At 37.3% G+C, this 24,299-nt stretch overlaps 1 protein-coding gene across 3 annotated transcripts in view; it reads left to right on the top strand.

Moving 5' to 3' along the window:
* Positions 1-24,299, top strand: part of RALGPS2 (Ral GEF with PH domain and SH3 binding motif 2) — a 193,656-nt gene that overhangs the window by 95,595 nt on the left and 73,762 nt on the right. For all 3 annotated transcript variants that reach the window (XM_002809758.6, XM_002809757.6, XM_063716877.1), the window contains exon 8: positions 9,537-9,663. In XM_002809758.6, coding sequence (XP_002809804.1) covers positions 9,537-9,663 — 127 coding nt within the window. The remainder of the gene's footprint in view (positions 1-9,536; positions 9,664-24,299) is intronic.

The following is a 24,299-nucleotide window of genomic DNA, read 5'->3' as shown; positions in this document are numbered from 1 at the left end:
TCAAATGGCAGAGTGGTCAGTGTTGACAGTAGAATAAGCTAGGAAGGTACCCGGTGGTAGGAGATGATTTCAAAGAGGTGGCATGAATCAGATAATGGAGGTGCTGTTTACTTATATTCAGAGAGGTATGGAGAAGGACCATTGTGGGCTGGGGTTCTATTTTACACATACTGTGTTTGAGTTGGCTAGTAAACATCCATGTGAAATGTAAGGTCAGACTTAGATGTACAAGTTTAAGGAAGTGGTTGGGGCTAGAGAGAGATTGTTATAATCATCAATGTAAACTATTTGAAGCTAGATAGGATTACCTAAGGAGGGAGCGTAGATGAAAAGCCCTGGGAGCCTCCAGGATTCCCAAGTAGAGACTGGAAAAATGAGGAGAAATCAACAAAGGAAATTATGGGTAGGACACATTTTTCACAGTCAGGTAAAGAAAATGTTTCAATAAAAATTGATCACCTTTGTCAAATGCTACTAATAATTTGAATAAGGTGCAAAGTTTGAGATGACCTGACAATTGGAAAGGATTGGTGACCTCGGGAAGAGTGATTTCAGTAGAGAAGTGGGGTGAAAAACTGACTGGAGTTGAGAGAATGGTGATGAAGAAGTGGGACAGCAAGTATAGAGAATGCTTTTGAGGAATTTTACTGTAAAGGGCTGCAGTGTGGTTTGCAGAGAAATATGGTACCTGGAAGGGAATGTGAGACCAAAGATTTGTTGTATTTTGTTTTGTTTTTGGAAATGGCATCAATGGCAATATGTTTTATGTTGGTGGCAATAATCTAGTAGAACTAAAAAAATGACAAGAGAATGAGAGTTACACCAGTGATATGCTTGATGAGATGAAAGAGAATTAGATCTAGTATTCTAGTGTATCAGTAAGAGTTTATCCATTTTAGGCCGGGTGCAGTGGTGGCTCATGCCTGTAATCCCAGCACTTTGGGAGGCCAAGTCGGGCAGATCATGAGGTCAGGAGATCCAGACCATCCTGGCTAAGACGGTGAAACCCCGTCTCTACTAAAAATACAAAAAAATTAGTCGGGCGTGGTGATGGACGCCTGTAGTCCCAGCTACTCGGGAGGCTGAGGCAGGAGAATGGCGTGAACCCAGGAGGCGGAGCTTGCAGTGAGCCGAGATCGCACCACTGCACTCCAGCCTGTGTGACAGAGCAAGACTCTGTCTCAAAAATAAATAAATAATAAATAGTTTATCCGTTTTAACAGCAGAGAAGGGAACACATTTAGTTACAGATGCAGGTAAGTTGGTAGATTTCGTGGTGGGATTCTTAGAAGTTCTTCTGATTGTTTTGTTTCCTCAGACATAAAAAAGCAAGGTCTTTAGTTAAGGTGATATGGGAGAGGTGTTGGAGATTTGAAGAAAGAAGAGAGGATGTAAAAGCCATCTGGAGAGTGTGAGAGTGCGTTAACTAAGAAAACGTAATAGGTTTGATAGACTTTATGTAGGATCCATCTGCTTAAGACTTTTTTTATCATTAATTTAAAGTAAAACCAGTCAGCAGAGTTATGTATTCTCCAGCCAGGTTCAGATATTCAGCATAAGCTTTCAATAGTGCCAAAAGTTGTGTTTAACCAGAGTTGGGATTTTTCGAGGCTTTTGTACCAGAGGGGTTAAGGGTAGCATGAGAGGTGAAAGACGGAAAATATGAGAGTTGCTTTATTGACAGATGAGGAAGCTAAACCAAGTAAAAGGAGAGAGATAATGAACAGTGAAAAGGTAGGCTGGTCAGTGGTTTGGAAGCCACAGTGGAGTCAAATAATCACTGGATTCAGAATGAGAAAGGGAGTGCAAGCTGAGGGTGGTAGAAGATAAGATCATTGGAGCAGAAGTCCAGAAACTAAGAAACCAGAGTATTGATAGTATTATCTCCATGAAATGGCAATCACCAAGATTTATGATAAGAATAATTTTGGTTCATGGATTTTTTTCTCCAACTACCAAAATCTTCAAGATGTAGGGGAAAAATGACTTATACATCTATAAATGACAGTAACGTAAGTGTTGTAATCTAGGGTTCTCTTGTTTAATATGGTAGCCATTAGCTACATGTGGCTATTAAATTTAAATCATTAAAATAAAATAAAATAAAATATTTAGTTCCTTGATCATACTAGCCATATTGCAAGTGGTCAGTAGTCACATGTGGCTAGTGGCTATCATATTGGACAGCACAGGCATAGATTTTCACCATCACACAAAATTCTGTTGGACAGCACTTATCCTAGTGCCTTCAACTTAATAGAAGCTGGAGGATTTTAGGGAGCAGGGTGAGATAATCAGCTGGAAGAAATTGTGAAGAGTAAGGAGCAAAGATTACACCTAACCTACCTCCAGGCATATGTTACAAGGTTTATAAGAAAAGAAAGGGAATGCTTAGAGAAAATGTTAAGGATAGGGATTTTGCAGAGGATGGACCATGAATTCAAGAGGATACAGTTGGAAAGGTTTGGGATGGTTTTGTTTTGTTTTGTTTTAACCAATAAAGGGAATGTACCAAAAAGACAACAACATTCTATATAGGGAAAATATTAAGAGCATTTTCTTTAACATCAAGGAAAAGGATGCACAATTTCACTGTTGTGTTCAACATACAATTGCTATTGTATATGTTTTAATGTTCATAACAGCATTATTCACATAGTCAAAAGGTGGAAACAACCCAAACATCTAACAGTGGATGGATGAATAGACAAAATGTAGTTTATACATACAGTGGAATATTCATCTCCCTTTAAAAGCAATGAAATCCTGATACAGGCTGCACCATGAATAAACCGTCAGACATTATGCTAAGTGAAATAAGCCAGATACAAAAGAACAAATACTGTATAATTCCTATAGTTCCACTTATATGAGGTACCTAGAGTGATCAAATTCATACAGACAGAATCTAGTTTGATGGTTGCCAGGGATGGGGAGAAATGGGATTTGGGAGTTATTATGTAATGGATATGGAGCTTCATTTTGAGAAGATGAAAAAGTTTTGGATATGGATGTTGGTGATATCCTTGAAGTGTCCACCTGAAAATGGTTAATTGTATGTTACATATATATTTTACCACAATTTTAAAAAAATAGATTTACTTAAAGTGGTTGAATATATGAGCAATACAAAATCAGTTATATTTGAAACAACAAGTATTATTTAAAAGGACATCATTTACAATATCAACAAAAGAAACAAAATATCAAACAATAAGTGGAATAAAATGTGTAAGACCTATATGCAGAAAGTTATAAAACTTTACAGGAAGTCATTAAAAAAGAACTAAATAGAGAGAGCAATAGCCCATGTTCATGGATAGAACTATTAGAGTTCTAACAGGTTTTTGAAACTGTAAAATAAACTGAATGTTACTAAATAAATGAATCTAGTAACATTCCAAGATACAAAATCATCATACAAAAATCAGTTGCATTTCTATACATTAATAACGAACTATCTGAAAAATTAAGTTTAACCAAGGAGGTGAAAAATCTATACACAGAAAACTATAAAACATTAATGAAAGAAATTGAATAAGATACAAATAAATGGAAGAATATCCTGTGTTTGTGCACTGGAAGAATTCATATTGTTAAAATGTCCATACAGCCCAAAGCAATCTACAGATTCAGTGCAGTCACTATCAAAATTTCAATGACATTTATCACAGAAATAGAAAAAACAATTCTAAAATTCACATGGAATCACAAAAATCTCAGAATAGCCAAAGCAATCTTGAGCAACAACAAAGCTAGAGACATCATACTCTCTGATTTTAAAATACACTGTGAAGCTATAGTAATCAAAATATTATGGTTAGCATAAAATAGACATGTAGACCAATGGAGCAAAATAAAGAGCCCAGAAATAAATACACACATTTACCGTCAATTGATCTTCAACAAAGATAACAACAAAGATAACAAGAACACACAATGGGGAAATGGTAGTTTCTTCAATAAATTGTGTCGGAAAAACTGGATGTCTGCATGCAAAAGAATGAAACTGGACCCTTATCTCATACCATCTGCAAAAATGAACTCAAAATATGCTTCGTACTTAAACATGAGACTTGAAACTGTAAAACTACTAGAAGAAAACAGGGGAAAAGCTTCTTGACATTGGATCTGGACAATAATTTTTTGGCTATGACCCCAAAAGTACAGGCAACGAAAGCAAAAATATACAAAATGGGATTGCATCAAACTAAAAAGCTTTTGTACAGCAAAGGAGACAGTCTATGGAATGGGAGAAGATATTTGCAAATAATACATCTGATAAGGGGTTAATATCCAAAATACAGTCATGTATGGCTTAACAATGAGGATACTTTCTGAGAAATGTGTTGTTCGGTGATTTTGTTGTTCAGACATCATAGAGTGTAATCACACAAACCTAGATGGCATAGCCTACAATACACCTAGGCTATATGGTACAGCCTGTTGCTTCTAGACTACAAACCTATACACCATGTTACTGTACTGAGTAGGCAGTTATAACACGGTGGTGTTTGTATATTTAAACATGGAAACAGTACAGTAAAAAATACAGTATTATAATCTTATGGAACCACTGTTGTATATGCAATTTGTTCTTGACTGACATGTCGTTTTGCAGCACATGACTGTATAAGGAACTCAGACAATGTGATAACAAGAAAACAACCCAATTAAAAAATGGGCAAAGGATCTGAATAGACATTTATCAAAAGAAAACGTGCACATGTCCCACAGGTATATCAAAAGGTGCTCAACATCGCTAATCATCAGGGCAATGCAAATCAAAACCACATAATGTGTCATCTCACACCTGTTAGAATAGCTATTATCAAAAAGTCAAAAGATAACTAACAAGTATTGGTAAAGATGTGGAGAAAAGGGAACTGTTGTACAGTGTTGGTGGGAATGTAAATTGGTACAGTCATGGAAAACAGTATGGAGATTCCCCCCAAAATAATAATAGAACAATTATATGATCCAGCAATCCCATTTCTGAGTATGTGTCCAGAGAAATTGAAATTGATATGTCAGAGATATCTGCATTCCTATGTTCATTGCAGCATTATTCACAATAGCCAGGATATGGAACCAACCTAAGTGTCCATCAGCAGATGAATGGATAAAGAAAATGTGGTTTATATACACAATGGAATACTATTCAGCCTTACATTTACAACAGCGTGGATGAATTTGGAGATCATTATCCTCAGTGAAATAAGCTAGATACAGAAAGACTAATGCTACTGCACAATTTCACTTATCTGTGAAATCTTACCAGGCTGAACTCATAGAAGCAGAAAGTAGAAGGATGGTTGCTGAGGGGCAGGGGAAATGTTGGGTCAGTAGGTACAAAGTTTCGGTTATGTAGAACAGGGGTCCCCAAACCCCGGGCTGCTGACCAGTACTGGTCCATGGCCTGTTAGGAACGAGTCCACAGCAGGAGGTGGGCAGCAGGCAAGTGAGCATTACTGCATGAGGTCCATCTCCTGTCAGATCAGTGGCAGCATTAGACTCTCACAGGTACATGAACCCTATTGTGAACTCCGCATGTGAAGGATCTAGGTTGTATGCTCCTTATGAGAATCTAATGCCTGATGATCTGAGGTGGAACAGTTTCATCCCAAAACCTTTCCCCATTCATGTTCATGGAAAAATTGTCTTCCACAAAACTAGTCGCTGGTGCCAAAAAGGTTAGGAACCACTAAAGGAGAGAGCATAAGTTCTGGAGATCTAATGTACAGCATGAGGACTATAGTTGACTATAGTTAATAAGACTATATTGTATACTTGAACTTTTCTAAGAGAGTGGATCTTTTTAAATTTTATTTATTATTTATTTTTATTTTTTTTTGAGATGGAGTCTCGCTCTATCACCAGGCTGTAGCACAGTGGCGCAATCTTGGCTCACTGCAGTCTCCACTTCCCAGGCTCAAGTGATTCTCCTGCCTCAGCCTTCTGAGTAGCTGGAATTACAGGCGCCCACCATCTCGCCCAGCTAATTTTTATATTTTTAGTAGAGACGGCGTTTTGCCTTGTTGGCCAGGCTGGTCTCGAACTCCTCACCTCAAGTTATCTGCCTGCCTTGGCCTTCCAAAGTGCTAGGATTACAAGCTTGAGCCACTGTGTCCAGCCTAAGAGAGTGAATCTTAAATGTTCTTACCATACAAATACATAAGAAGTAACTAACTTTGTGAGATGATGGGTATGTTAATTAGCTTCATAGCTTGATAATAATTTCATTATATACATGTGTATTAAAACATGTACACCTCAAGTATATGCAATTTAAATTTGTCATTTATACCCCAGTACTGCTGGTGGAAGATTGATTGTAAAATTTATATGGAAATTTAAAGGTTCAGGAATAGTTAAAGAAGACAATGGGAATTGGGGACATAAGCACTTGCCCTAACAGATGTCAGGATATACTATATTCTTTGGACAGTGTGTGATTCCTGCAGTTTTAGACATATCTACCAATGAAACAGAATGAAGAACCCAGAAATACCTCCTTGTTTTTACAGGATTCTGATACGTGTATGACAGAGATGGCGTTGTAAGTTGGTAAAGAAATGAGGGGCTGTTTATTAATTGGAGCTGCAAAATTGGTCACCAGTTTGGAGGAAAAAATGAAATCAGGCTCCTTGCACCATTTACAAAAATCCTTGTGAGATGACTCAAGGGCTTAAATGTGAAATGAAAAACTTCAGTTTTTTAGAAGGAAAAATATATATGAATATCTCTCTGGTTTGGCATGAATAGATTTCTGGCTTGGGATAAGTAAGGATTTTTTAGATAAGATACAGAAAGCTCCAACAATGAAAAAATTAATAATAAATTTTGTCATGTTAAAGTAAGAATTTCTGTTCATCAAAAGATACCTTAAAATGGAAAAGAGGATGCAGTGGGGGGAAGATATGTGCAACAGTTGTCCAACTAGAATGTGTCCAACACAAGAATTTGCATCCAGAACTCTTAACAACGAAAAAAGAAAAAAAATAGAAAAATTAACATTATAAAGGTATTTTGTAGAGGAGAGGATACACGTAGAAGCAGTGAAAATGAATGAACTATAGCTTCCCACAACTTCGTGGATGAAGCTTTAATATCACAATGTTATATGAACAAAGTAATTGCCAAATACTAAAAATGAAATAAAAGTTAAAATGGAATAAAATTTGCCAAAAACGAAATAAAATTTGAGGGGAATGATAAACAGAACATTCAGAGTAGTTGTTACTGGTTACCTCTTAAAGGCAGTCAAGGCAATTGGATGGAAGATGAGTCATGTGTATTCGTTACAAAGTTTAAATCCGTTTAACAAAGCCATACCAGGCTCTAATGATAATTGAGTGTCACAAACAAAAGATTATAATTAATCTGCACCCCGGGTCTAAGATAAAGTATTCATTTATGCAGTTGCACACATTCATACATACTGTGTGAAGATACAAATCAAGGTGATGAGGAATAATCTGGGAGTTTGTGTTTCCTGGGGTGACTGACAGGAGCAGGCATTCATCTAGGTTTTCCCCCAAAACAGATTGTGGTGGTAAGGTGGTGTCAGATATCTGGTCAGGAACATCTAGAATTCTGTGGGTCTCGTCTTTCATTAATACCAATGAAAGTGTGAAGAGCCTTGCCCCCATTTGTCATGCTCTTGGTGCCAAGGACATGTGGAGGTAGAACACTGTGAAGTATTTTGTCCGCCCCCCCCCCCCCGCCCCCGCCAGCAGTTTTTGGAGGGGAAAATACAGTAAAGTGACTTTATAAATATAACATTATAAATATCGAAAGAAGATTTGAAAAGAAGAAAGAAAAGGCTTCTCAGTTAATAGAGCTTCTCAGCTATCATTCAGGAAATACCTACATTAACATCTAATTAGTTGTTTACATTCGTATTCTTCCTCTAATCTTCTGGAAACAAGTCTCTTCTACCACAACTCAGATTGAATTCTATTTATCTGATTATTGATTGATTATGAAAATTACAAAATCATGTTATTTTTTATGTATTAGACCATATAGTTTGTTACAACAGTTCTTTGTTTCAGCTGTGGCAAGGTTAGTTACAAATTCTAAGTAATTTGTTTCTCCTGATATTGTACCAAAGTTTTTGAATGATTGACTTAGGGGAAAAAAAAAGAGCAGGTTTATCATTATCCCTATGTCACATAACTATATTTTGCATATCCAGATACTTCCTTAAGTGGGAAAGAGATAGATATACAGGCAGCAAGCAAACATTTGCACCTGATCTTAAGATTACTAATCAAGTATCTTGAAAGTGGAGTAAGAGAAAATTGTAAAACCGCTGTTTTAGACCATGGAATATCCATCTAAAACATTAAAGCAAAGGACCCTTTCACATTGTATTTTAAAGAGGGAGCGATACTGTTGAGACATTTTTCTAATAGAGATTATCTGAAGATAATCTGCATCTTTGAGCCTCTGAACAATAGATACCAACTGTACTACTTATAATACTAGAAAGAGTAGTGGATTAGGTGTCAGAATACTCTTATCTCCAGAACCAGACTATGAGATCCTGAAAAACAAGGACACGCATGTTTGTGAGTGAGTGGGTAACAGAGCCGCTACTTGCTAACCTTGTGATCTCAGTCTCGTCATCTCTAAATTAATACTCATACTTTTTTGTTAATCTCATACGAAAATTAGGTGAGACTTATATAGGTGGAAATGTTTTCATGCTGTAAAACAACACCAATATTTTAATATGAAATAAAGTGAAATCTTACGTAGTAATGAAATAGAAACTTCATGTCTAAATAAAAAAAAAAATTTTCCAGTCTTTGGAATGATTTGAAAAACTATTTCCTGAACCTTTTAGTGAACACCATTGTGGGTGACTGACTTTGCTTTTTTTTTTTTTTTTTTTTTTTTTTAACTCCCCTTGATTATTTACATTGATCTCAAAGGCACTTACTACAAATCTGCCTCTCAAGTGTCTTACAACAGTATCTTTTAGTTATGTTGTATGTGATATAGCACTGATCAAAGAGAAGAAAATATCAGAAATCCAAAAATGTAAGGAATTACAGGATTTTACAGTTATTAGGACTAGCCTAACCATGACTAGATTTATCAAGAAAAAGTGTTACTCGCAAAATTTGGTGTTTATTTCTTAATGATTATGCAAGAATGATGTTTATCTTTGAGGTGGCAAGGGATAGTTCATTAAAATACTTGGACATTTGAGCTAAATATGAATGCATAATTTTCTAAAATTAGGAAGGTGATTAATAAAAATTGATTAAAATAGTAGACAAGAAAATGTTATAATTTATTACTTAATTTTATGAACATACAAAGGATATCTTATAAATAATGAATTTGGATTATTAATAGACAAATCTGATTTTGTCTTATTTATATACTACCAAGATATAATTAAAGAAGATATAACTTTGAAATTAAAATCCATATTCACAGTAAATACAACTTCAGTTCAGGTCTTTGCTACAATAAAATGAGATTTGTAAATAACTTAGGTTTTTCTGTTTGTTTTTTAGTTATTAAGTCGAAAAGACAAAACTACCTTTGAAAAATTAGAATATGTAATGAGTAAAGAAGATAACTACAAAAGACTCAGAGACTATATAAGTAGCTTAAAGATGACACCTTGCATTCCCTATTTAGGTGAGTTATGTCACTGTGTGTTTTTTGTTTCTAGTTGTTACTCTTCCTTAATCAGTAATTTATGTGAAATTCAAGGTATTTTTTAAATGTTTGTATCTTTTAAATAAATTACTTCAAGATTGGTAAGCTAAAAAAAATGACTAAAGATAGTTGTTACCCTATTACCAGGAATGTATTTTCATATTAGATTAGCCTTTTGCCCTCAAGGTTTTTCATAGACTATTATGTTTTCTTAGAGTAGGACCATATAGTAAAACAATATTTTTTAGCTGTTTTAGTAATGCTTTTAAAGAATATAATAGTTTGTAATGATGTTTAATACATTAAGGAAATTGATCAAAGTCCTTACATAGTGAGGAGATATTTTAGTGTGAATTCTGAAGTAGTCTCAATGCATATTGGTATTGTTGTTTACCTGAATGAAATGAGTTGATTCACTGTGGCAATTTAGCTTCATGCTGAGACAGTTCTGTATTTCGCATCTCATCTAATTAAGAATTTCTCTCTTTATTATATATCTTATAGTGCTTATAAATTCAAGAAGTATTTAACCAGTAATATTATAAGATTATATTTAACAAAATATGAATAATGCTTTGTTAGGTGTTTGAATGAAAAGAAGACCCAAATAAGTTGTTCTTTTAAATAGATATGTAAATCAAACATAAGGAAAATATATGATACATACCTAGCATACATTGAAATGAATTGATTTGATCCCATGTAGAGAGTAATCAAATGATGAAGATTTGGTGCTTTCTGGTCTTCCCCGACCCCCCAGATTTTGTGTTTGATGAAATTACTCACACTAAATTTCAAGATAGCTATTTCTGAGAGTGATTACAGTGTCACCTTGAAGTGTTTTTAGTCCCAGTGACTAGAAGACAAAGAAGGGACAAAGGCAGTTGATACATGCCCATTTAGCTACTATAGAACATCAACCTTAGTTTCCCAGAGAAGAGTTTAACTCTTTAGAATATTGTGGGACACCCTAGGATTGCAGAGAATGGGGACCTATTGTGTACCTTGTGTTGTAGGCAGAATACCCCTAAGCACAGTAGAGTTAGTGGCCACTGCATCCCAGAGTATTTTGTCCTGTTTCTTTGATAAACAACTTAGGACCATAGTAAGCATGACTCTTATCAGAGAGGCTCTAAGCTGGATATTAGGAGAAAGACATTCTGTATGTGCTTTACATTTTTGTGTTGTTGCTGTCGTTGTTTGTTTTGTTTTGTTTGTTTTTTGAGACAGCCTCGCTCTGTTTCCCAGGCTGGAGCTCAGAGGTGCGATCTCTGGTTGCTGCAGCCTCTGCCTTCCAAGTTCAAGTGATTCTCCTGCTTCAGCCTCCCAAGTAGCTGGGATTACAGGCACGCACCACCACGCCCAGCTAATTTTTGTATTTTTAGTAGAGACGGGGTTTCGCCATGTTGGCCAGGCTGGTCTTGAACTCCTGGCCTCAAGTGATCTGCCCATCTCAGTCTCCCAAAGTTCTGGGATTATAGGCATGAGCCATCACACCCAGCATGGTGCACTGTGTTTTACCATAGCCTTGGCTGTGCCCATACTTGCAAATATAATTCGAGGAGAGAAGGAATAGGGAATTTTTTCAAAAATAATACCTTCACAATTCAGAAGAATGTGTACTTTTTATAGTGTGAAGAACATTAGACTGAGAGTTGGCAATCCTCAATTCCACAATGACTCTACAGTCCTTATTTTTCAAGTCATTGAATTTTCTTCTTTGAGCCTTGTTCTCTTTACCTAGAAATAGCATGCATAGGACTAGAATCATGTTCTCCTTAAGGCTGGATGGGAGCATTGTGATATCTTCTTTTTTTTTTTTTTTTTTTTTTTTTGCGACAGAGTCTCACTCTGTTGTCCAGGCTGGAGTGCAGTGGCACAGTCTCAGCTCACTGCAACCTCCGCCTCCTGGGTTCAAGTGATTCTCCTGCCTCAGCCTCCCAGGTAGCTGGGATTACAGGCATGCACCACCGTGCCCAGCTAATTTTTGTATTTTTAGGTGAGACGGGGTTTCACTATATTGGCCAGGCTAGTCTTGAATTCCTGACCTCAAGTTGTCTGCCCACCTCAGCCTCCCAAGTTGCTGGGATTATAGGCATGAGCGATGGCACCCAGCTGTAGTGATGTCTTCTAATTAACTTATTTTACTATCGAGAAAACCAAGATCCAGAAAGGTAGAAGACCTGGCTCATAGTCCTAAGACCTAGTTACTGACACGTCTGCATTCTGAAGTCTTAACCTAGAACTCCAATTATACCTGCTGAACACTCATTTTAAAATTTACCAATTTTATGATTGCTTTCTTTTTCTCATTGAAATATGTTTTTCTCAAACTAAATTTCATAATTTGTATCTTCTAGAAAAGAAAATTAAGATTATTTTCCATTCAAAATGAGAAAATAAGATAATAGGAATCCTTATGCTGTGATTTCTAGTTGGGGACCTTCTTGTACTCTTGGACTTTCTTGACATTTTTCCACAGTGGAGACATCAGTACAGGATTGAAGCTGTGTGCGTCTGTATATGTGCTCAGGTACACTCATGCACTCTCATGCACACACAGAGAGAAAGTTGGGGTAGAAACCACTAGCCAAGTTGGAGTTCAGTGGAATCAGGAAAGGTTTTCTAGTGGAGAATATACCTCTTCTGTCTCAGCCCTCGACCTGAAACAAAGAGTAATCATACCTGCGGGTTAAAGCAAATGCGGAAAATGTTGAGGTACAGATGTTAATTTGGAGAAAATATTACAAGCATTGTTTTTCTTGTATCTTCCATTTTTCCCGGCATCTCCAATGACTCCTTCTTTTTTCAGTTCCCTTTCATTTTATATGTTCTCATGATATAGGATCTTACGTTTCACTCTCGCCATGTAGTTCTGCTTCACTTTATACTTAAGCTAATTTAAAAGTATCTTATTCTTGTTGTCACCTTTTTCTCCATCTTCACTTTCTAGAAATTTTCCTAATAAGGTCACCAGTGATTTCCTGATTGAAACATTTAATAGATGTTTCTCAAGCCCCATCTTAATTGTGTGAGGGTTGGTGTCAGTTATTTCTCCTCCTTGAAATTCTCCACAAGTAGCACCACTCTTTCTTGGTTTCCCTTCTACATTTCTGGCTTTTGTTTTATTAGCTACTCTTACTCTACCTTTATCTCTTAAATGTATTCTTGAGAGGTCTCAGTCCACTTCTTTTCTTTCTTTCTTTCTTTTTTATTTTTTTATTTTTCGGAGACAGGGTCTCACTCTGTCATCCAGGCTGGTGTGCAGTGGCATGATCAGCTCACTGCAGCTTCAAACTTCTGGACTCAAGCGATCCTCCCACCTTAGCCTCTGCAGTAGCTGAGACTACAGGTGTGCACCACCAAGCACGGCTAATTTTAAAATTTTTTTTGTAGAGACAGGATCTCGCCATGTTGCCCAGGCTGATCTCAAACTCCTGGCCTCAAGCAGTCTTCCCACTTCAGCCTCTCAGAGTGCTGGGATTACAGGTGTGAGCCACTGGGCTCAGCCAGTCCACTTCTTTTCTTACTCTATATAATCGGAGTGGTCTCATTCAGGTTTTTTCTATATATTGCCTGATCTTCCAAATCTACACTGAATCTGTCTAACTTTGTGTATCATTGTATATTTTATATCTATCTGTATATCTTAGCTATCTACTTAATCCCTGGGGCCTTCTAACATTTTTAGATACTAAAATACTGATTCATTAAGTGAGAAAAATCTACAGGTATCTCCCATTCAACATGTGCAGAAGTGAATTCATCATCTCTTCTTCTTCCTCCAAACTTGATTCCCATCTTATCTCCTAGCTTTCTCTACCAGTGACCAGTCAGTGTAGTAGTATTGACACTGCAGTACCACACTACAGCCTGGTGTTTTAATGCATTTCTCTTTCCTCCTCCTCTGCTTCTCATATTCTCTAGTAAAATGCATGTGTCTGAGGGTTATCCAAGAATTAGAAACCAAAAGGCGGGGGGGAGGGTTCCAAGATGGCCGAACAGGAACAACTCCAGTCTGCAGCTCCCAGCATGAGCAACACAGAAGACAGGTGATTGATACATTTCCAACTGAGGTACCGGGTTCATCTCACTGGGGCTTGTCGGACAGTGGGTGCAGGACAGTGGGTGCAGCCCACCGAGCGTGAGCCGAAGCAGGGCGAGGCATCACCTCACCCAGGAAGCGCAAGGGGTCAGGGAATTCCCTTTCCTAACCAAGGGAAGGTGTGACAGACAGCACCTGGAAAATCAGGTCACTCCCACCCTAATACTGCGCTTTTTCCAGAGGTCTTAGCAAACGGCACACCAGGAGATTAGATCCCATGCCTGGCTCGGAGGGTGCCACGCCCACGGAGCCTCACTCATTGCTAGCACAGCAGTCTGAGATCGACCTGCAAGGCAGCAGTGAGGCTGGGGGAGGGGCATCTGCCATTGCTGAGGCTTGAGTAGGTAAACAAAGCGGCCTGGAAGCTCAAACTGGGTGGAGCCCACCGCAGCTCAAGGAGGTCTGCCTGCCTCTGTAGACTCCACCTCTGGGGGCAGGGCATAGCCAAACAAAAGGCAGCAGAAACCTCTGCAGACTTAAATGTCCCTGTCTGACAGCTTTGAAGAGAGTAGTGGTTCTCCCAGCACAGAGTTTGAGATCTGAGAACAGACAGACTGCCTCCTCAAGTGGGTCCCTGACCCCCAAGTAGCCTAACTGGGAGACACCCCCAAGTAGGGGCAGACTGACACCTCACATGGCCGGGTACCCCTCTGAGACGAAGCTTCTAGAGGAACAATCAGGCAGCAACATTTGCTGTTCAGCAATATTCACTGTACTGCAGCCTCCACTGCTGTTATGCCCGCAAACAGGGTCTGGAGTGGACCTCCAGCAAACTCCAACAGACCTGCAGCTGAGGGTCCTGACTGTTAGAAGGAAAACTAACAGAAAGGACATCCACACCAAAACCCCATCTGTATGTCACCATCATCAAAGACCAAAGGTAGATAAAACCACAAAGATGGGGAAAAAACAGAGCAGAAAAGCTGAAAATTCTAAAAATCAGAGCACCTCTCCCCCTCCAAAGGAACGCAGCTCCTTGCCAGCAACGGAACAAAGCTGGATGGATAATGACTTTGACGAGTTGAGAGAAGAAGGCTTCAGATGATCAAACTTCTCCGAGCTAAAGGAGGAAGTTCGAACCCATCGCAAAGAAGCTAAAAACCTTGAGAAAAGATTAGACGAATGGCTAACTAGAATAACCAGTATAGAGAAGTCCTTAAATGACCTGATGGAGCTGAAAACCATGGCACAAGAACTACGTGACGCATGCACAAGCTTCAGTAGCCTATTCGATCAACTGGAAGAAAGGGTATCAGTGATTGAAGGTCAAACGAATGAAATGAAGTGAGAAGAGAAGTTTAGAGAAAAAAGAGTAAAAAGAAACGAACAAAGCCTCCAAGAAAAATGGGACTATGTGAAAAGACCAAATCTACGTCTGATTGGTATACCTCAAAGTGACGGAGAGAATGGAACCAAGTTGGAAAACACTCTGCAGGATATTATCCAGGAGAACTTCACCAACCTAGCAAGGCAGGCCAACATTCAAATTTAGGAAATACAGAGAATGCCACAAAGATACTCCTCGAGAAGAACAACTCCAAGACACATAATTGTCAGATTCACCAAAGTTGAAATGAAGGAAAAAATGTTAAGGGCAGCCAGAGAGCAAAGTCTGGTTACCCACAAAGGGAAGCCCATCAGACTAACAGCGGATCTCTCAGCAGAAACTCTACAAGCCAGAAAAGAGTGAGGGCCAATATTCAGCATTCTTAAAGAAAATAATTTTCAACCCAGAATTTCATATCCAGCCAAACTAAGCTTCATAAGTGAAGGAGAAATAAAATACTTTACAGACAAGCAAATGCTGAGAGATTTTGTCACCACCAGGCCTGCCCTACAAGAGCTCCTGAAGGAAGCACTAAACATGGAAAGGAACAACCAGTACCAGCCACTGCAAAAACATGCCAAATTGTAGAGACCATTGATGCTAGGAAGAAACTGCATCAACTAATGAGCAAAATAACCAGCTAACATCATAATGACAGGATCAAATTCACACATAACTATTAACTAAATGTAAATGGGCTAAATGCTCCAATTAAAAGACAGACTGGCAAATTGGATAAAGAGTCAAGACCCATCAGTGTGCTGTATTCAGGAAACCCATCTCATAGGCTCAAAATAAAGGGATGGAGGAAGATCTACCAAGCAAATGGAAAACACAAAAAGGGGTTGCAATCCTAGTCTCTGATAAAACAGACTTTAAACCAACAAAGATCAAAAGAGACAAAGTAGGCCATTACATAATGGTAAAGGGATCAATTCAACAAGAAGAGCTAACTATCCTAAATATATATGCACCCAATACAGGAGCACCCAGATTCATAAAGCAAGTCCTGAGTGACCTACAAAGAGACTTAGACTCACACACAATAATAATGGGAGACTTTAACACCCCACTGTCAACATTAGACAGATCAACAAGACAGAAGGTCAACAAGGATACCCAGGAATTGAACTCAGCTCTGCACCAAGCAGACCTAATAGACATCTACAGAACTCTCCACCCCAAATCAACAGAATGTACATTCTTCTCAGCACCACGTCGCACTTATTCCAAAATTGACCACATAGTTGGAAGTAAAGCAGTCTTCAGCAAATGTAAAAGAACAGAAATTATAACAAACTGCCTCTCAGACCACAGTGCAATCAAACTAGAACTCAGGACTAAGAGGCTCACTCAAAACCGCTCAACTACATGGAAACTGAACAACCTGCTCCTGAATGACTACTGGGTACATAACAAAATGAAGGCAGAAATAAAGATGTTCTTTGAAACCAATGAGAACAAAGACACAACATACCAGAATCTCTGGGACACATTCAAAGCAGTGTGTAGAGGGAAATTTATAGCACTAAATGCCCACAAGAGAAAGCAGGAAAGATCTAAAATTGACACCCTAATGTCACAATTAAAAGAACTAGAGAAGCAAGAACAAACACCCTCAAAAGCTAGCAGAAGGCAAGAAATAACTAAGATCAGAGCAGAACTGAAGGAGATAGAGACACAAAAAACCCTTCAAAAAAATCAATGAATCCAGGAGCTGTTTTTTTTTTTAAAAGATCAACAAAATAGACCACTAGCAAGACTATATATATAACAAAAGAGAGGAATCAAATAGACACAATAAAAAATGATAAAGGGGATATCACTGCTGATCCCACAGAAATACAAACTACCATCAGAGAATACTGTAAACACCTCTTTGCAAATAAACTAGAAAATCTAGAAGAAATGGATAAATTCCTGGACACATACACCTTCCCAAGACTAAACCAGGAAGAAGTTGAATCCCTGAATAGACCAATAACAGGCTCTGAAATTGAGGCAATAATTAATAGCCTACCAACCAAAAAAAGTCCAGGACCAGACAGATTCACAGCCAAATTCTACCAGAGGTACAAGGAGTTGCTGGTACCATTCCTTCTGAAACTATTCCAATCAATAGAAAAAGAGGGAATCCTCCCTAACTCATTTTATGAGGCCAGCATCATCCTGATACCAAAGCCGGGCAGAGACACAACAAAAAAAAGAGAATTTTAGACCAATATCCCTGATGAACATGGATGCAAAAATCCTCAATAAAATACTGGCAAACCAAATCCGGCAGCACATCAAAAAGCTTATCCACCATGATCAAGTGGGCTTCATCCCTGGGATGCAAGGCTGCTTCAACATATACAAATCAATAAACGTAATCCAACTTATAAACAGAACCACAGACAAAAACCACACGATTATCTCAATAGATGCAGAAAAGGCCTTTGACAAAATTCAACAGCCCTTCGTGCTAAAAACTCTCAATAAATTAGGTATTGATGGGAAGTATCTCAAAATAATAAGAGCTATTTATGATAAACCCACAGCCAATATGATACTGAATGGGCAAAAACTGGAAGCATTCCCTTTGAAAACTGACACAAGACAGGGATGCCCTCTCTCACCACTCCTATTCAAGATAGTGTTGGAAGTTCTGGCCAGGGCAATCAGGCAGGAGAAAGAAATAAAGGGTATTCAATTAGGAAAAGAGGAAGTCAGATTGTCCCTGTTTGCAGATGACATGATTGTATATTTAGAAAACCCCATCGTCTCTGCCCAAAATCTCCTTAAACTGCTAAGCAACTTCAGCAAAGTCTCAGGATACAAAATCAATGTGCAAAAATCACAAGCATTCTTATACAGCAACAACAGACAGAGAGCCAAATCATGAGTGAACTCCCATTCACAATTGCTTCAAAGAGAATAAAATACCTAGGAATCCAACTTACAAGGGATGTGAAGGACCTCTTCAAGGAGAACTACCAACCACTGCTCAACGAAATAAAAGAGGACACAAACAAATAGAAGAACATTCCATGCTCATGGGTAGGAAGAATCAATATCGTGAAAATGGCCATACTGCCCAAGGGAATTTATAGATTCAGTGCCATTCCCATCAAGCTACCAATGACTTTCTTCACAGAACTGGAAAAAACTACTTTAAAGTTCATATGGGACCAAAAAAGAACCGACATTGCCAAGACAATCCTAAGCCAAAAGAACAAAGCTGGAGGCATCACGCTACCTGACTTCAAACTATACTACAAGGCTGCAGTAACCAAAACAGCATGGTACTGTTACCAAAACAGAGATATAGACCAATGGAACAGGACAGAGCCCTCAGAAATAATACAACACATCTACAACCATCTGATCTTTGACAAACTTGACAAAAACAAGCAATGGGAAAGGATTCCCTATTTAATAAATGGTGCTGGGAAAACTGGCTAGCCATATGTAGAAAGCTGAAATTGGATTCCTTCCTTACACCTTATACAAAAATTAATTCAAGATGGATTAAAGACTTAAATGTTAGACCTAAAACCATTAAAAAACCCTAGAAGAAAACCTAGGCAGTACCATTCAGGACATAGGCATGGGCAAGGACTTCATGTCTAAAACACCAAAAGGAATGGCAACAAAAGCCAAAATTGACAAATGGAATCTAATTAAACTAAAGAGCTTCTGCACAGCAAAAGAAACTACCATCAGAGTGAACAGGCAACCTACAGAATGGGAGACAGTTTTTGCAATCTGCTCATCTGACAAAGGGCTAATATCCAGCATCTACAAAGAATTCAAACAAATTTACAAGAAAAAAACAACCCCATCAAAAAGTGGGCAAAGGATATGAACAGACACTTCTCAAAAGAAGACATTTATGCAGCCAGCAGACATGAAAAAATGCTCATCATCACTGGCCATCAGAGAAATGCAAACCAAAACCACAATGAGATACCATCTCACACCAGTTAGAATGGCAATCATTAAAAAGTCAGGAAACAACAGGTGCTGGAGAGGATGTGGAGAAATAGGAACACTTTTACACTGTTGGTGGGATTATAAACTAGTTCAAGCACTGTGGAAGACAGTATGGCGATTCCTCGAGGATCTAGAACTAGAGATACCATTTGACCCAGCCATCCCATTACTGGGTATATACCCAAAGGATTATAAATCATGCTGCTATAAAGACACATGCACACTTAAACGTTTATTGTGGCACTATTCACAATAGCAAAGACTTGGAACCAATCCAAATGTCCAACAGTGATAGACTGGATTAAGAAAATGTGGCACATACACACCATGGAATACTATGCAGCCATAAAAAAAGATGAGTTCATGTCCTTTGTAGGGACACGGATGAAGCTGGAAACCATCATTCTGAGCAAACTATCACAAGGACAGAAAACCAAACACCGCATGTTCTCACTCATACGTGGGAGTTGAACAATGAGAACACTTGGACACAGGAAGGGGAACATCACACACTGGGGCCTGTTGTGGGGTAGGGGGAGGGTGGAGGGATAGCATTAGGAGATATACCTAATGTAAATGACAAGTTAATGGGTGCAGCACACCAACATGGCACATGTATACGTATGTAACAAACCTGCACATTGTGTACACGTACCCTAGAACTTTAATTAAAAAAAAAAAAAAAACCAAAAGGGGAATAAAAACAGAAGGAAATTAAGAACATACACTATAGCATCTGCATAATTTTAGATATTGGAATTCTTCATATAGTTAATCACTATCTGGGTATGTGAAGAAGCATCTTGATTCTGAGATTATTGTGGACTTCTGGGTGGGCATAAATATTTGGTAGACATGGAAAAGGAAAATGAAACATTTGTCAGATGAGTTTTTATGACTCAGTTTAGTTCATTTCCAGTATGAAAATCATCCTTTTAATGTAATGATCGCTTTGCCTTATAGCAAACCTTGAGATTAAATGTATTTAATCTATTAAAACATACCTGGTTTTCCTAAGAAAATGTGACACAAATCTCTTTTAACAGCTTTTTGACTGCTTGATTTACATCATAGACATACGGTTTTTTTAATTGCTTATCTTCAATACCAAAGTATATTGAAGACTGAAGAGATTTAATGGTAGTTTATATCTTGTTAATATTTGCTTTTTTTGTATTGTTTTCTAATTTAAAATTAATTTGCTTGTGATTTTTAAATTTAATTTGTCTTGATTTCAGAATCCTTTTCTATTCGTGTGAAGCTAGGCTTAGTACAGTTGACAAAAACTTCAGCATTTATAAATGCTGTACATTTAATAGAAGTTGCCCTAAAGACAATTAAAAGGTAAAACTCATTATGCAAATTGGTAGCTTCATTTAACTATTCCTCTTGAAGTATACAGAGTTTGCATAATGCTATGCTTTATTCATTATGTCTGCAGAGGTTATTATGGAAAGAATATATCAATGAAATATCTATAGTGCATAGAAAAAAGGTAACAGCTAGTGATTTCTTAACATGAGGTATATGGTCCAAACTAATAGTTTTTTCTCCCCTAAAAATGAGAACCAAAACCTACCAATTTTTGTGAAGCTTGTAAAAGGGAGTAGAGGCCTATATGCTGATAAAACTCTTATTTTGATACCACCAAATTTATCTGTAGTTCAATGTGGATTAAATTATAAGAAGTAGAAATGTTTTCTTGGCTCTCAACTCATCATCCCTTGAAAAATTGTCTCTTCTGTTGGTTTGCATTCAAGGTAAAAATTAGTCAGCTTGGACAATATCGTGAAGAATTCTTAGAATAAGGATATAATTTGTCTAGAGAGGAATAGTTGGCAAATCTCAAGGAAAAAATTGCTTTATAAGAGAATTATTGCTTTTAAATCTGAAAGTCATTAACAACACTTATTTGTTCTTGTCATTGGAGAACAGTCTTAAGGGGCTTGTTGAAGAATTTGGCATGGTAAGTTTTATTTTGCTGACGAGAGAAAACTAGAATATTGTGAAAAAAATAATTTAGTCATATGAAACATCATAAATATTCTTTAATGTGCCTTTTCTAAGCCTCATTTCTACTTTATGTACTGCAAAGATGCAGTAGCTCGACCAAGAAAGTGTATTTTGGCCAGGTGCGGTGGTTCACGCCTGTCATCCCAGCACTTTGGGAGGCTGAGGTGGGTGGATCACCTGAGGTCAGGAGTTCGAGACCAGCCTGGCCAACATGGCAAAACCACGTCTCTACTAAAAAATACAAAAAATTAGCTGGGTGTGGTGGCGCACACCTGTACTACCACTCCAGCTTGGGTGACAGAGCAAGACTCCATCTCAAAAAAAAAAAAAAAAAAACCATATTTTTTGAACTATGGAAATCAGTAAATTGTTGCAGTACTCTATACTGCTTCCTATTAAGTAGAAGCAGAATGTAACAGAAAAGATTTGTAAAATCTCTAGCCCTCTGTAGAATGTGAGTATACTCTTTTGGTGGATCTAGATATGACTCCTTTTTCCTATTGGAGAGAGACTTTTTCCCCTTCCCCATTTAATTTTTAATTTAATATGTCAGGTTTTCATAATAGTACTTTTTTGTTAGAAGAGAAATGCTGTTCTTATAACCCTCTGTAATATAGTGTTCCTTGCCTACTGCTCTCTGAAAAGCACCCTGTTTATGATATTTTCATTAATCTGTCTCCTCCTCAACAGAATGTAAGCCCCTATTTGTCTTGGTTTAAGGGTTTATCCTTACAGCATCTAGAACAAAAGTAGTCATATAATAAATGTTTCTTAGTTCAACTAATTATCCCTTTCTAGCTCTTCCCATTGTTGCAGTGATTTTGATTTAATTTCTGTTTAAACAGTAAATGTATTTGTGTGGCATATTTGCATGGGTCAACTCCTTTCCCACCCCTGATTTTTTTTGTTGTTGTTATTTTGTTTTGTTTTTGGTGCCTCAGCTGGCACCTAGTATTTACTTAGCACTGTGCTTGGTGCTAAATATATAGCAAGAGATTACAATGGGCTTTGTCCCTGCCTTTATAGAACTTAATATCTCTGGAATAACAAAGGTCCAGGATATCGTTAACCTCATGAATAATCTCTCCTCTTTTCTGTATCCTGGAAGAGATGCATATCATTGCCTTGTGCCTTACATTGTTGGTGGTGTCCTTATCATAGTTAATGACATTTTTAAAGCATACCTAAAATGATAAGAATCTTACCGATTTGGTTTTCAGTCATTTTTGCGTATGTTGAATTGTTAAATATTCAGTAGAATATAGTTATTTAGTTTTAGAAATTTCTAACTCATGCAAAAATGTTTTCAAGAATAATAGTTTTGTATTCATATTTCTATTCAGATAATTTCAACAAAGTCCAAGTCTTTTTGCTGATCTGTAGGAATTAAAAGGAGATTTTTTCCTCTCCTTTGATAGAATTTTTCTTCAATATGTAAGGCTCTGACACTGATCTCAAAAATGCCTATTGGTCAAAAAATGTCATTGGCTTTTAATATTTTAAGTTTTATTCCATTTTCCTTTCTTTAGTTTGATTTGTCAATAGTATACATTATGGATTACCTTACCCTATTCTTTTAATTATATGTTGTTATATATTGTATACTAAAACAGCAGTAAAGCATCTTCACTGATTTTCTTTTGGATTTGAGAATAAGCTCTGATCAAATGGCAGTTAGCCCCTTTTCTTTAGCCAGAATTACATCCCCATTTTCCATTACCTCATTTATATATTTTTTTACCCTCACTCTTTTATATATTTAAAATTCCTCTAAGTTCTTTGTTGATATGTTTTCTTAAGTTTACTTTAGACCAAAGACTTCTGAAATAAAAGAGCTAGGGATGGGGTTGTGTTAATTTCATCCCCATGTTCATAGTGTTTTCTTTAAGTGCCTTGTCTTTCTAAAAAAATAAGAATAGCAGCTATACAGATCTGCATGCTAATTGTAAACAGAATCAGATTCCCCTAACAACAGTTTTACCAGTGGTGTTTCCAACTGTGAATATTTCAGTGATTTGTTTTGTAATTTTTTTAAGCAGGCTTTAGCAGGAAAATAATAATTTCAGTAACATTTATTCAACACTTAGGCCTATATAGCTGACACTGTACTTTATATAGATTATCTAATACATAACAGCAATTTTATAAGGTAAATGATATTTGTATTTACAGGTGAAGAAACTGAGACAAAAAAAATTGACTTCCTGTAAAGATATGTATTTCATTCACAGCTCAAAGAAAGCATTATGGATTACATTAAAATTTGGGGTATCTGTGTTTAGGTTAAAATTTTGAGTTCATTCATCAGTCTTTCCTATAATTATGTGTAGAATTATAACTTGATAACAGTTAACTCCACTGATAAAACTAAAAAGTGGCCGGGCATGGTGGCTCATGCCTGTAATCCCAGCACTTTGGGCGGCCAAGGCAGGCGGATCACCTGAGGTCAGGAGTTCGAGACTAGCCTGGCCAATTTGGTGAAACCCCATCTCTACTGAAAATACAAAAATTAGCTGGGTGTGGTGGTGGGCACCTGTAATTCCAGCTACTGGGGAGGCTGAGGCAGGAGAATCGCTTGAACCCGGGAGGCAGAGGTTGCAGTGAGCCGAGATTGTGCCATTGCACTTCAGCGTGGGCAACAAGAGCGAAACTCTGTCTCAAAAAGAAAAAAAAACTGAAAAGTGAGCTAGTTTAAGATAAGATGGCCGTTTTTTCAGGGCGAGGTCATAGCATTGTAAGTGGAATCATTCTTTTCTTACTTGGTTATCTTTCACAGACACTAGAATAAAAAGACTAAAAACTTGTTAGGGTATAATAATCTTTAACTTACTACAAAGATTAATTTAAATATATGTAAACCGTATTACTTTAGTACAGATTTATAAGTTATTTAAAATGTTTTTATGATTGCGGAAGGTTTATTCTGCTTCTTATATTACCAGCAGGAGTCCTAAGAAATATAATGCTAACAGAATAGCACTCTCCTATCATGACTCGGAGTTAAGTAAACAGTAGAATGAAAATTGTTCTTTATACTACAAGGCATGAAGCCCAGAGATAGTGTATTTGTAGGTGTCTACTAAATTTCAAGTTGCTGTCTAATTTTGGCATTTTCCAAAATCTCAAATTTTTAAAATCTGCTTCAGGAGGTCAAGTGTTCTAGGCAATGATGGCCTCCCATTTAGTCCACAATAG

This window comes from Pongo abelii, chromosome 1, assembly GCF_028885655.2.
Source record: "Pongo abelii isolate AG06213 chromosome 1, NHGRI_mPonAbe1-v2.0_pri, whole genome shotgun sequence".
Lineage (NCBI taxonomy): Eukaryota > Metazoa > Chordata > Mammalia > Primates > Hominidae > Pongo > Pongo abelii.
Note: the sequence above shows the minus strand (reverse complement) of the source record. Positions and strands in the feature narration are given on the sequence as shown.